The following is a 13,897-nucleotide window of genomic DNA, read 5'->3' on the forward strand; positions in this document are numbered from 1 at the left end:
TTTTAGGAAAAGATTCAACGCGACTGTTTCCATATCGCAGCTCTACTATAAATTACTTCCAAAATGTAGGAAAAGTAGTTCAAGTGGAAAAAATAAGAAGTCTTTGGCTAGAGTTATGAGTTCAAGTGAAACCACGTCTATAATATACTACAGTGTTCTAATATTTCAGCATCGTTTCCAGATTTGAACGTAAAATGTTTTCGTATTTCGCCGAATCTATTATCACTCTTTCTGCATCTATGTAAATCACACGAGTTTATCTATATTTTATCAAGTCCAGTAATGTAGTAAAAATATCGTATGGGCGTGTGCGCAGCGGCTTAAGTTGTCCATGACGCCGGAGGCATAAAAGCGAAAAGTGGTTGCTGGTTTGAAATCGTAACTCGGGAGCCGAAGTGTTAATGCGCGTCGGTCTTAAAGCTAAGCAAACAACGATTGAAAGAGGATTAATGGTGAGGGAGGTTTATTGTAGTTGAGAAATAAGATTTACAGGGTTTTGAATATAAGATAATAATGGGAGAGATGTCGACCGCCTAGCGTAGCACAATGCTGAATTGATATAATGGGAAATAATGTATATAGGCGGAGTCATGAAGTAATTGCATCATAAAAGTTGTTGAAATATGTGATTATTTTGTGCAACATGTAAAAAGAAGAACGTTAAAAAAATTCACTAATAAAAAACTAGTATAGTGTGAGATGAATATTTAAAATGAAATAAATGCGTTCATGAACTTGCAGATAAACGCAGTTAAGTGAGATTCGGTTCGTTTAATATTGTTTTTAAACATGGGATTGCGATAATTTGATTATACAATTAATATCTACATCAGAGGTTCTCAAACTACGGGTCGCGTTATATTTATAAATAATACATGTGTTACAATAATTCCGGTTTTTTATTACTTTTCTTGATGTTCAAATTCAGCTTCATAATAAATCGTTATCTGTGGGTGTGACAATTAATAATTTACTGCGACCGAGTCGACACAACGCAATTAAATTAATAGTTATTGAAAATGGTTGTTATCAAAACCAAATTACGGAGAAAATAGATTTTGTCAAACTCACTGCGTTTAAAGCTAACAAAGGTTGAAATGGATATCAATGCAGTAATAAACAATTACATCTTTTCACATTAAAATTATATACTTACTAATAACCAATATATATATATATATATTACTATTAAATAAATGATTATACATATCTCTAGATAAAAATTAAAAATTAAATTTACTGTCCCTAAAAATGTTTAATTTTTTGTCGTAAGCAACTGAACCACAAAATATAAAAAAAAGTCAATAATGTTATTGTGGGTCGCTAAAATTTAAATGTTTTCCAAAATTGGTCGAATCATGAAATGTTTAGGAACCTCTGATCTAAATTAATTGCATATTTAATAATTTTATTACTATTTAGATAAAATAAAACTTACTTTTTCATATACATTTTCTGCAATATACATTAAAGAATACAATTTAAATAAATAAATAAATAATAGTACAACGTGGAAATTTTTAGACTAAAAATAGTAAAATTGAAATTTTTTTTTTTTAGTTGATTGTACTTGAAAAATAAATAATATATGTACGTACATAGGTAATAACTATATGTTACGAAATTCAAAACAACTGATGCTATATTTTGTAGACACAATAATTAACAATATTTACGAAAAAATGTTATTGTTGTTATTTTTGAGTTTTTTCAAGTTTTAAATTTGTATTCTATTTAAGTTAATAAATATTTAATTATTTTTATTGATAAGCTACTCAAATTCAATTTCGATTTTCGATGATGCAAATTATCATATAGTTTATTATAGTTATTTTATAACTTTAAATTTTAATGGATATATTATAGTATATATAAGCGAGGTTGTATCAAATACGTTTTCAAATGAAATATCCAAAAAGCTAGAGGGTATAAGAAAACGAACAGAATTTTTCAAACAATGGCATTATTATGGTAAAGACGGTAAAACACAAATCCTCCGTGAAAAGTTTACATTTATGTAAATTATTTAATACCTAAGTAGATATTGGACAAAATTAATTATTGTGGTAAAATTAATCAAATTAATTTGTCACAAAGTATCTAAAGAAATGAATTAATGTAAAAGTTTTTACACTAAATAAAGAATGATTAATTTTGTAGCTTAGTAATCTCGTTATGAACGTTTTATAATTCCTTTAAAATTATTCAAAACTCTAAGTTGTTATGTAGTTGTAAAACATCTTAATTTATTGACTATTGTCATGAAATACCTTGTAAAACTGATTAGCTTACTGTAACAAATATTTAGAATTTAACAACTGCTATTTTTCAAATTTGTTACGATAAGGTTATTACACTCCTAAAACGTTTTACGTTCATCAAAGAAAATAATATATATTCATTTTCCTGGGGATTAATAATCTGCTTATAGTATTGTTAAATTCGATTTATTATACGTTTTAATACCTACATAAAATAATATAATGTAATAATAAAATATAAACACTAGGTAAATTTATCAATTTACATTGTTCTATTCCATTTATGAATCAATACATTTTAAGGTTTAATTTTTGATTAAAAAATGCATCTTTCTTATGTTTTTTGGGTTTATTTGTGAAATACTAAAATAGTTATCTATAATCTGCCATAGTGTAATGTCTTTTGAATCTTATTAATATATTTTATTGTGGTGCCATAAATGGGAGTTTGTAATTTGCACCAAATTAAAGATATGTAATTTGCACCACTGTAGGTAGCCAAAAATAGTGTTTGTAATTTGCACCAAAATCAAAATCTATTATTATAAGATAGGTATTATCGAAAGAATAATTCTACAAGTTTCGATATTTGAAAATGTTTTTACTTCATTAAAGTTCTCATCGATTTTTCAACAGATACGCATATAAAACTATCGAGTTTATATAAACCTAACCGAATGACTTCTTAAGTAATGAATGAACAAATCAAATTCAAGTTGCTTTGGTCCATTAAAATAATTATTATTAATAACTTCATTCATTGAATTAGTTGCATACAAATACAAAAAACCTGTTAAGTATCAAAAGATAAGTTGCAATTTAACTAATCTGACAATCAATGCAACATAAGTTTGTTTTATTACTTTTAATTATTACTTTTAAATTTTTATTTTTTTTTTTAATATATTATACTTAAATATTGAAAATTGTACGATTATTATTTTAATAGTACCTATCACCTATCTTATATTAATCGATTTTGATTTTGGTGTTAATTACATTTCCTATTTATTACTATCTGTAATGGTGTAAAGTAAATATATCTTTATTTTGGTGCAAATTACACATGTTGTAAATATTTACGGTCAATTTTGGTGCAAATTGACTACACCCCCATAAATTACTATCATTAATCTATTGTTTTACCGTCATATACGGTCTTTTTATTTACAATTTATTTTTTTAGACCTATTATTTATTCACAAAATATATTTTTGTATTAAACATTGTGTTTTGTATTGTTTTTGTTGATGTTTTATGAGTTTTAGCAATGAAAAAAATCTGATTAATCTTTGAGCTATTATTTTCCAAATTACATACAAACATTTTTTGTTACTATATTAATAATTGATAAGAAACCTTGTATTAAAATGTTAAGCTTATAAATCGAGTATGTATGTTTTATCGTTATTTTTAAAAAGAAGTCAAAAATTTCTAATGTTTATATATAACTGAAAAACTTAAATATTTATAAAAAATATTTTAAGCACCTATGCAGTTGTTCGTTTTTGAGTTACAACAAAATAATAAAATTTACTTTTTAGAAAACTAGTTTTGCAGAATTATTCCCGATTTTTCCCATTTGTTGTTATTATTCATAATTATTGAGAAAAATACTGGGAATTTTTATTTTTAATCCTCAAAGTATCTAACCAACTAGATTTAATTTACTACCAAAAAATATTATAAAGTTGAGTGTTATTATAGTTATTGCGTGTAATGCGTGGATAAATATGAATCTTAAAAGTGTCATTGTTCTTATAATTTTTTTAACAAAATAACTGAAAAACGATGTATTTTAATTAAAAATTATGATTATTTGATATACAGATTTTTTGTTTTTGATCTACTTAAAATAATTTATTAACTAACGACAAGTCTCTAGTTTGTTACAGTTAAAGGAAAAAATGCATTGATAAAATTGTATGCAAATGCATTATAGTATACTGAAAAAACATTGTTAAAACAAATAATAATAACTTACAACCATTTGATCTAACGCATTTTATTAAATTTACGCAAACGCAATCCATATTGTTAAAAAGTCACCTAAACATATTGGAGACTATTTTTATTTTGTTATTGCGTTTAAGACGAGCGCCGTTTTTAACGCAGTACTTACTTGCACGTCTAAAAGGACAAGCACTGTGTTTAGAATGGTGTGTACAAAAAATCGTTTAAGAATATCAATATTTTATTTATATTGAGTTCTATTATAATATTGAATATCGATATTTTTTCCGATTATTTTATTTTATTGTCCTATACTGTTATAGGCTATAATTGTACCTATAATGAACATGTTGTCACATGCATGCTTTACGCAGCCAATTGTACTATATTCTGTCAAATTATTTTAAAATTATAAATATAACGTGTTGTGTACACAAAGAAAACATGAAATCAGAAAAAAATAATTATTTTTATATTAGTTCTATGTCTACGTGTATTTATAATGAAAAAAGCAATATAAATAATAATACCTCGGACGACTTTTTGTTTTGTTCATTTAAACTGTTGAAATAACACGTATATTACTATTATTGGTTTTTACAGTACCTATGATATTTATTCTTAGACTTATTTTTAGATCTACACTCTGAGAATTCGACAAAAAAAAAAAAAAAAAAAAAAAACAATTAAATTAGAATATTCAATAACGAGTAAGCAACTAGAGAAAAAAAAATAGCCCGTCCTTAAAATAAATAATTAGCGGAAAATGCACATATATTACACACATATCGCGTTAAATGCAGCGCTCGTCCCCAATATCTCTAAAAAAAAAAAAAAGAAGATAAATCCGGGACGTGATTATTAAAGTATGTCCACTTGGCACTTTGTGTTCGCATGATGAGCAGGTATAATGCGTTAACTCTGCAGTCATTGCTGAAAATTAAATGGGACGGTAAAGCACGATTGAGCATAAAACGATTGAGCATAGACCTTTTTAGCAACACGATTGAGCATAGAATATTTTATGCGATGTTGCCAAATTCACGTTGCCAAAATTTTGTAATTTATTATTTTCACGTATTACGTATTACACCAATTATTATTATATCTGACGCGAGCCGTGAGCCGAGCTCCTCAGCTTTATCGACAATGTTATCGATAAATAAACTAGTTCCGTATCAAATATTTAGCATCGGGGGAAAATATAAGATAATTAAGATTCAATTCCAAAATTATTATAGAATTAATATCAGTGTTCGATCACCTATAGTCGTGTTTAGTGCGTTTCGTATAAGTGCGTTTATAGTTTCTATTTATAAATATTTTGATTTTATTATTTTCATAAGTCATAACTATTATTATTATTATTTTATTATTATCAAACAGATCTATGTACTATATTATATTTTGAATTATTATAATTATTTAAATACATTTTTTTTGTATAATACATTTCAAAATTAAAAATGGCAACATTGCAGAGTTTTTTATGCTCAATCGTGTTGGTTTTCTTTTGTATTTCAATTTCCTTTGATGCGCCGACAATTTATGCTCAATCGTGTCGCAAAAAAGGTGTTTTATGCTCAATCGTGTCGTAGCCAAATGGGAGGTGTTTGTTATGGTATATACTTCTTGGGAGTATGAATGGAATTTGTTAAGAAATTATAAATAAATTGTAAGTTTATGATAGTGACAGTGGCGTTTTCTCTGGGTGTGCAAGTTGTGTGTTAACGCCCTAAACATTGATGTCATACATGTGTGTAATATTGTAATTTGTAATTCATATTAGTATATTACATGGTTATATAATTTTATTTACAAAATCTTAAAATAATTGTCATGTAAAAATAATAATATCAAATAATAAACTATTGTTACTATTGTCTATTTTAAGCTCTAAACTCGACCATTCGCCCGCGCCGTGTGCAGCTACGACGCGCAACGGCGTCCAATAAGATTACGCCGATTACGGAATAATATTGTATTATGTTGTGTTTGTGTAGGGTGTAGCCGTGTAGGACGTTAATGTTTCGAACAACGACTTGTGGTATCTAATATCTCATATTCGTAATTTGTCGTGATATTTTCGGATAACTTCGGTGCCATGTTAATACTAGACCAAGTCGTTGAAAATGAAATTAACGACTAGCCACTACTCACTAGTCTAGCGCTAGCCTATACACTGTGTTTGGACCGTTAGTGGGGATCGTCGCGGCTGCACGTTATCCTGTTTACGTCGTACACTCGTACTGCAAGACTGCAACGCCGATCGTCGAAAACATAATATATTCATTATTATATTAATTTGTACATTTTCAGTTTTATATTATATTTAATTTTATAGATGTTGGATTTGGATGTATTTTTAAAAATTTAAAAGTATTTAAAATAAATAATTTTAATAATATGTTGATTGTTAATAGTTGATACGAATTTATTTCCCGTAAGGGGAGTTTTCCTAATTGTTTTCCTCACACATTAACGCCTAACGCCGAAAGTCAGGAAACGCCACTGGATAGTGAATAGTGGTTTTTTATTTCTATTTGATTTTTTGACATAGAATTATCCATGAATTGTATACGATTGTGTTTCAAATGTCATGTATATGATTAGATATTATAATCAAATGACATTTTAAATTTTAATTAAGCGAAACTTGTATCATTTTATTGACTGTAAAAATAGTCATTTTTATAAAATTAAACAATAACTAGATAAATTTAATTAGGTTCCTAATTCAATATTTTTTGTGCATAGATATATAAATTATATGTATTTATAAGCTTAAGAACATGGTAAGATTACTTATCTAACATTTTCCTGTTTATAATAGAGTTACCAACATTTTTATAAAAATAATTGTTACAATATTATATTTTTGTTAAAAAAGTTGAATTTTAATTACCTACTTTAAATTATTATTTTATCCTAATTAATGTCTTATAAAACTTAAAGATTGTATTAAGATTTTATTATTAAATAAAATAATAATAATAACATTTTCACTGTTTATTTACTCGTCTTTTTAAGTCTTGTTCACATAATAAACAATTTTTTTAATCATTGATTTCAATAAAATTAATTTGATTAAAGAAAAAAAAATATTTTTATTTTTATAAACTAAAACATAGCTGAATATTATATAATATTTATTTAAATTCATTTTGAAAGCATTGCGCCTTAAAAGCGTATAATTGGTTTTAATCGGTTAAGAAATATATATAATTCAAATGCATATAATATATTATATAAATAATAATAATAATATAGCCTTATTTGTTTACGGTATGTTTTTGTACTGCTGAAACCTATTTTTATTATAGCAAAACTCTAAATAAATGTATTTTATTATTTTTTTTTTTTTTGCCGTAATTCAATTTAAATATGTTTTATTGGTTTTTATATTTATAGAAGCTGCAGTCGTCCATATGTCTCACTACAAAGTTTTGTATACTGTATCTAAAGTCGTTATAACTTACAAATCACATTATTTACCTCAATACATTTTTTTTTGCCATATTAATCTTCTTTTTGCTCTTTTTAGAAAATATTCTGAACTACATAACATACTGTTATTATAGTTTCACAATTTTCGAGTAATATTTAAATTACTGTTTGATACGTATGACGTATCTTTATTTTTTAAACAATATTGTACCTATAGCGTTTTGTTAAGTTTTTTCATTTTATTTTATTTATTACATTTTCCGCGGGACTACTTTTCTTACGTTATATTTAATAATTTGAAGTTTGAACTCATTCACCTTATTTTTTAATATTTGTTGCTATACTTATTGTGTACTTGTAATTTAATCTATTATTGTAGTACCCTTGTGCATGTACAATCGCTACACGCTTACACATACGTTTTATTATTCCCGCTAATACTTAATTGTATATTAACTATGTTGCTTTCTATTGTTATAATTTGTTTTTTAATTTTTATTTAAATTCTTCGAATGCATTACAAATATTATTAGAGACAATCATAAACAAAAGTTTGATGTGTATTGTGCTATATTCTATTCATAGATTAAATAAAATAATATACATTTTATTTGTAGTTAAATTATTTTTTTTGCTATTGTTAATTGTTATTATAGTTTAATTTTATTGTAATAATATAGTTAATTAATTCTAATACGCTATAGTTCTTTTGTCAGAATTTTTTTTAGGCAATATTCAGATGAGCTTATTTAGATTATTTAAATAAAATACTCTTTAGTCTATAAAATCCTTATTAAAAATATAATTATGTTATACTTCCGAATACAGTTGCTACATCAATTTTTAAAAGTAATTTCATTAATGGGTTTTTCGTAAAATTATATGATACAATATAGTTAGATACTTATTGGTTATTTTAACAGTAATAATATTATGTACGTTTGTATTTTTGATAATTAAAAGTGGATTCACAAAATATTTGTAAATAATTTTAAAGAAAATGCTTGATAAATTGTTTTTGTACTATTTAATTGATACGTACAAATTATATTTTTATCGATTGCTAAAAAAAAGCTTAAGAAATAAAAGATATATACATTTTTGAATCGCTTAAAAAGAAAAATCTTTAACATATTTTTATAAATCAGTTTTAATAATAGTTCTTAAAGTAATTTTTGTTTTTTGTTTAATAATATGACATAGTGTGATATTAAAATTGGAAACGTTTCTTTAGAATTTTAACATGAGTTAAAAACACATCTAATGTTTTCTACTAATATAAAATATGAATTAATATAATATAATTTTACTTAGTATTCTTAAAGAATGTTTTTACTTGGTGAGTCAAATACATACTCACAACTCAATATAAAATATGGATTTTTTTTACTGTAATTTAATGTGAGAAGTTAATTTAGATAATATTCAGTAAACTTAAGGAAATTTAGTGTTTAAAAGTCGCATTTTTGTTTAATCAATAATTATTTGTAAACAATGTTTTTGTTTTAGTATTAAGTAATTTATAATTTTTTTTCTCGGTATAATTAAGTATAGTATATTCTCTCTTTCTCTTTATCTCTTTCTATGTATAAAAATATTAAATGTTTGTCTTATAATAAATACAGAATTTTTTGTTTAATTATTTTTCAGATTATTTTTGCGTGTGTTTTATGTACATGTTTGATATCCGAATACCACTTAGTTAATATATAAGTAAAATAGGTACTAAAAATGTTTTTATAAGCAAAATTATCGTTTCTCATATCGCGTAAAATGTTTCATGAAACTATAGTTAATATATATTAATAATATTGTTATGTGTGCTATCGATAGTATTTTTTTCAGTTTTTGAAAGAAAATGTATAATAGTAAGTATATTATATCGGGTATCGACGGTAGTACGTTTACAATCTTTGGCATTTACCTCAGCCAAAATAGGTAATGATACAAATATTTTTAAATAATTATTTATTAATTGGTAATTTATGTAATAATATTATTACATTTTTATAAAATTAAATACTAATGACAATATCATAATGTATTTGTCACAATTTTAAAATTATCAAGGGTTTTGAACGATTTTTTATTAATTAATTGGTGGATAAATTAAGTAAAAAAAAAACCATTTGTCATTAACATCAACATTAATCATTTCTCAGATGATTATTGTTATGTTAATCAAATTGTACTCAAATAAACTTTTGTGTAAATATAAAAGTAACACGTGTTTTAGCAAATAATAAAGTTTTATAATTTAAAAGTTTAAATTTCGATTTAATAGTATTGTTTATATTTGATTTTAAAGTAAAAACATGACGTGTTTGCATAATAAATATAAAGTAGGTACACTCACCAAAAGTATATTATATGGCAGCCAACAAACTGTGAACGCTATTACCACAGTTACCATCATTTTTATCATCTGTAAAAATCGAAAAAAATTCGTGATAGAAATGAAAATCGCAATTTGATCAAAAACGTTACTTTTCTCTTCGATTTGGCCATTCTAACGTCTCTAGAGTTCTGTGCCTCGCCTGGAGTTCTTTTACCCCATACAACGACTCCGATGTTTACATATGTAAATAGCAAAACGATGAATGGTATGCAATACTGAAGCACCAACAATGCTACATTATAGTAATGCCGGACTTTCTCACTTGACCAGTTCTCGTTGCAAATATAGAGTCCGCATTGCTAACGGGTGAAAAAAATTAATTAATAGAGTAGGTAATATAATAAATTGGTGTAAATGTAAATCAACAGTACTTGTATATTAAAAAATGACATCATTTAGTGAATTAAAAAAAATATACAATGTATAGGTAATAGTAAAAGAAAACATATTTTTACAAGTTTACGCGTATAACGCGATAGAAATTTTTTACTCGAGAGGTTTATGTGCATAATATTAGTTTCATTTTAATATTGTTATATATATCTACTCTAAAATTTAAAACATAAACGAATTATTTAAAAAAATATTTTCAATAATATTGTTTTAAATATAGTGATGTGTCATTATTGTTTTGAATAACTTTATGAAGTTTTTGTTTTATGTAAAAACTAATACGAAAGACTATTGTTATTGTTCTGCACCAGTACAGAGCTTACATAAAGACATTTACAATCTGTCTTTGTTATATAGATATATTAGTTTATAGATAGGTGTGAAGTGTGAAAAGTTATTTGTCAACAAATTGTATAAAGTTTACAATTACAATAAAATAAAATCACTTTTGGAAAAAATGTACTTTTATATTTTGTTTTATCCACCAAAAATTTTCAACCGAGTTGTTATACATTTGTTTAAATTATCAAAATGTGTATTCGAATTTCATTTTATATATTCACTATACACAAAAGATAAATATAAATGTTGAGATTTCATTTTTTTTAGTCAACATTTTCATTCTATAAGAAAGTAAATTTCTTGTTTTTTAATTAAATATAATTATAATACAAGCATTGTCACGATTATCACGATATATCATAATATTATAACCTTATGCCAATTCGATGGCTGTTCCAATGTTGTAACTAGAAGTATTGGAAACGCTGTAATCACAGCTACAGTCCAAACCAACGTTATTATGTATTTGGCCTGGTGTCTGCTGGCTCTTGGTTTCAGGGGCCACAGAATCGCAATGTACCTGTCAACACTAATGGCTACCAACGTGTAAGCACTTACCTGTACAAAACACGACAGTACAATATTATTCATTAGCTATTATATTGTTGAAATAATCAACAGGTATATTATTAACAATCAAATAAGTTGTTTTATAGATGTTACGCGCTATACGACGACGACAAATTTTGAGTATTTGATATAGATTACACTATTTTTTTCTTGTTTACTATAATTATAATTTATTAACAGACTAATAATAACATTTTAAATTTAATTTTAAAAATAATATTTATTATTTAATAATTAAAAAAAAACATGAATCATCAGTAGATAATTATTTGTTATTTAATAATAGGTACCTATTCTTAATAATACATACATTTTTTAAAATTATTATTGTATTTATTTACTTTTTATTATTTTTATTTTCTTTTTAGAATAATTGGACTTGAAAGAATTCATGTTATTTCAGATTTCAAGCGGAGCAATGAATGTGTTGATTTTATTGTTTTTGGATGGGGGATGAGTAAACAAAAGTTGTTGATAAAATGTCTATGTTTTTAAAATGGTGGTGGTTTTAGATAGTTGGTAATTTAAAGATGTCAAACTTAAAAATTCCCATTACTTTCTTAGTATTATCTAGTTTATTTTTCTATGTACGCTTATTTTTACAGATACATTATATCAGATGTCGAGTGAGTCACTGTAACTGTAAAACAGTGTCAAGTATTAAGTTTATAGTATGAATACAAAATAAGTAATATCTTAAAATTAATCTAAAATTTTTACAATTTCATTGCGTATAGTAAAATATATATAATAAACATAAAAGTTTTAAGTACTTACTAGATTTTTAAATTATAGCAAAATAATGAACAGTATCGTTTAAATATGTCATTTCATCTAAATTTTAACTTCAAATACATAAAATAAAAATTATGTCTGTTTTAAATATTTGTACATATTTGTAATAAAAACTTATGTAGCATCTTTTATTACATTTTCAAGCTTTTCAACCAATCGAAAAAATGTTATTAAAAAAAAAAAAAAAATAAAAAATATTCTCATGTTTATAAATAGCTTAAAAAGAATAAAAATATTTTGAAAATTATGTTGAGTGTAGAAAATACTAATAATATAGTTTTTACGGTTATTCATTTTTGAATTATCACAAAATAATGAAATAAATGTTGTCAAAACTTTGTTTAGCATAAAAATTTCTATTTTTTCTTAATTCTAGATTCTGAGCGGATTGATGATGTGTTTTTTATTTTTGTGTATGAGTTGATACACGACAAGTTGTTGATAAAAATGCTCTAATTGTTAATATGAGGGTTGGTTTTAGATAAAAAATTGAATCTAGTTTGTATTTTGAAGAGGTCAAACTTAAAAATTTCTAGTACTTATTTTTATAGTCGAAAAAAACAAACAAAAAAAATTAAGTGACATCAAGAATTTATATGTAAATCAAATTTTTGACAAAATCGATTTTATTTATTTTATGTGCAACTTAAAAACGAAAAACCGTAAATACTTGAAATTTTCATCTAATATATTTATTGTATTGCTTTTTATTTATGATAAAATTTTTAAAATATTATCTAAACTATTTATAAGTATGAGAAATTTAAAATTTTTTATTATTTTCTTTTCTAGAAATGATCGCTTAAAAATTATTTGCTGGGTATAAATGTTTGAAAATTGAATAGACAACTCATAAGTTTTTAAATCCCCAATTAAACAATATCGAAAATCTATACTCATCATATTTTTTTTGTAAGCGTTTAAAGTTAGAGCTTTGACAAAATTCATAAAACTCGTGAAAATTAGTAAATTATATTTTAGTTAGAAATTCATATAAATTTTTGTTTTTATACCTAAGATTTGAAAGTTTAATACAAGGTTCTTTATTAGTTTTTCAACTTATATATTATGAAAAAAGAATTCTACCAGAAGACCGAATTACTTTTTTATGTGCATTTCAAGTTCAAATGTTTACGACATTCTATATTCACTCGTAAAATAATTATTTATATTCAAACAATTTTTGATATTTTATTTAAATTTTTTTGAATTATTCAGAGGCATGAGATATTTTCAACTATTTTTAGATTTTTTTTTAATGTCGATTAACATTTATTTGTTGGGTAGAAATGTTTGAACATTTAATACTAAATCCATGAAAGGTACTTTTAAACAGATAGAAAAATTAAAAAAAATTATAGACAATTATCTTTTATAGGTATATGAAATTCCAATTTGGACCTTTAAATGATTAATAATGATAAGTTAAATATTTTATTATAACATAAAAATATTATTCGTGGGAACTTTAACTTTTATTATTATAAATTTTACTATTTGCAATAATAATATGCTTGATATTTTAAAATATTATTAATTTATATAGGCACTATGAATCTGTTTTTACTGTGTTATGGTATTTATAGGAAAATTTTATTAAACATAAGAGTTATATAAGTTGATGTAATATAGTATAAATACATATTATTATAATAATTAAATATTAATAATATACGAGTAATAAATGCAATATTTTTGGAGAAAATTATATAAACCTACTATAATACTAAAAGTAAAA

General features: G+C 24.2%; 1 protein-coding gene across 2 annotated transcripts in view; it reads right to left on the minus strand.

Moving 5' to 3' along the window:
• Positions 1-13,897, minus strand: part of LOC112594706 (RYamide receptor) — a 105,036-nt gene that overhangs the window by 2,944 nt on the left and 88,195 nt on the right. Inside the window, exons 4-7 of one of the 2 annotated variants that reach the window (XM_025339669.1) lie at positions 11,167-11,352; positions 10,149-10,358; positions 10,018-10,086; positions 5,019-5,147 (exon numbers count right to left, since the gene is read on the minus strand). In XM_025339669.1, coding sequence (XP_025195454.1) covers positions 5,142-5,147; positions 10,018-10,086; positions 10,149-10,358; positions 11,167-11,352 — 471 coding nt within the window. In that variant the 3' untranslated portion in view covers positions 5,019-5,141. Of the gene's footprint in view, positions 1-5,018; positions 5,148-10,017; positions 10,087-10,148; positions 10,359-11,166; positions 11,353-13,897 lie in introns of those variants that run through there. The other variant, XM_025339661.1, reaches the window with a different exon arrangement.

Source organism: Melanaphis sacchari, unplaced genomic scaffold (assembly GCF_002803265.2).
Source record: "Melanaphis sacchari strain LSU unplaced genomic scaffold, SCAv2.0 Contig0_pilon_pilon, whole genome shotgun sequence".
NCBI classification, from domain to species: domain Eukaryota; kingdom Metazoa; phylum Arthropoda; class Insecta; order Hemiptera; family Aphididae; genus Melanaphis; species Melanaphis sacchari.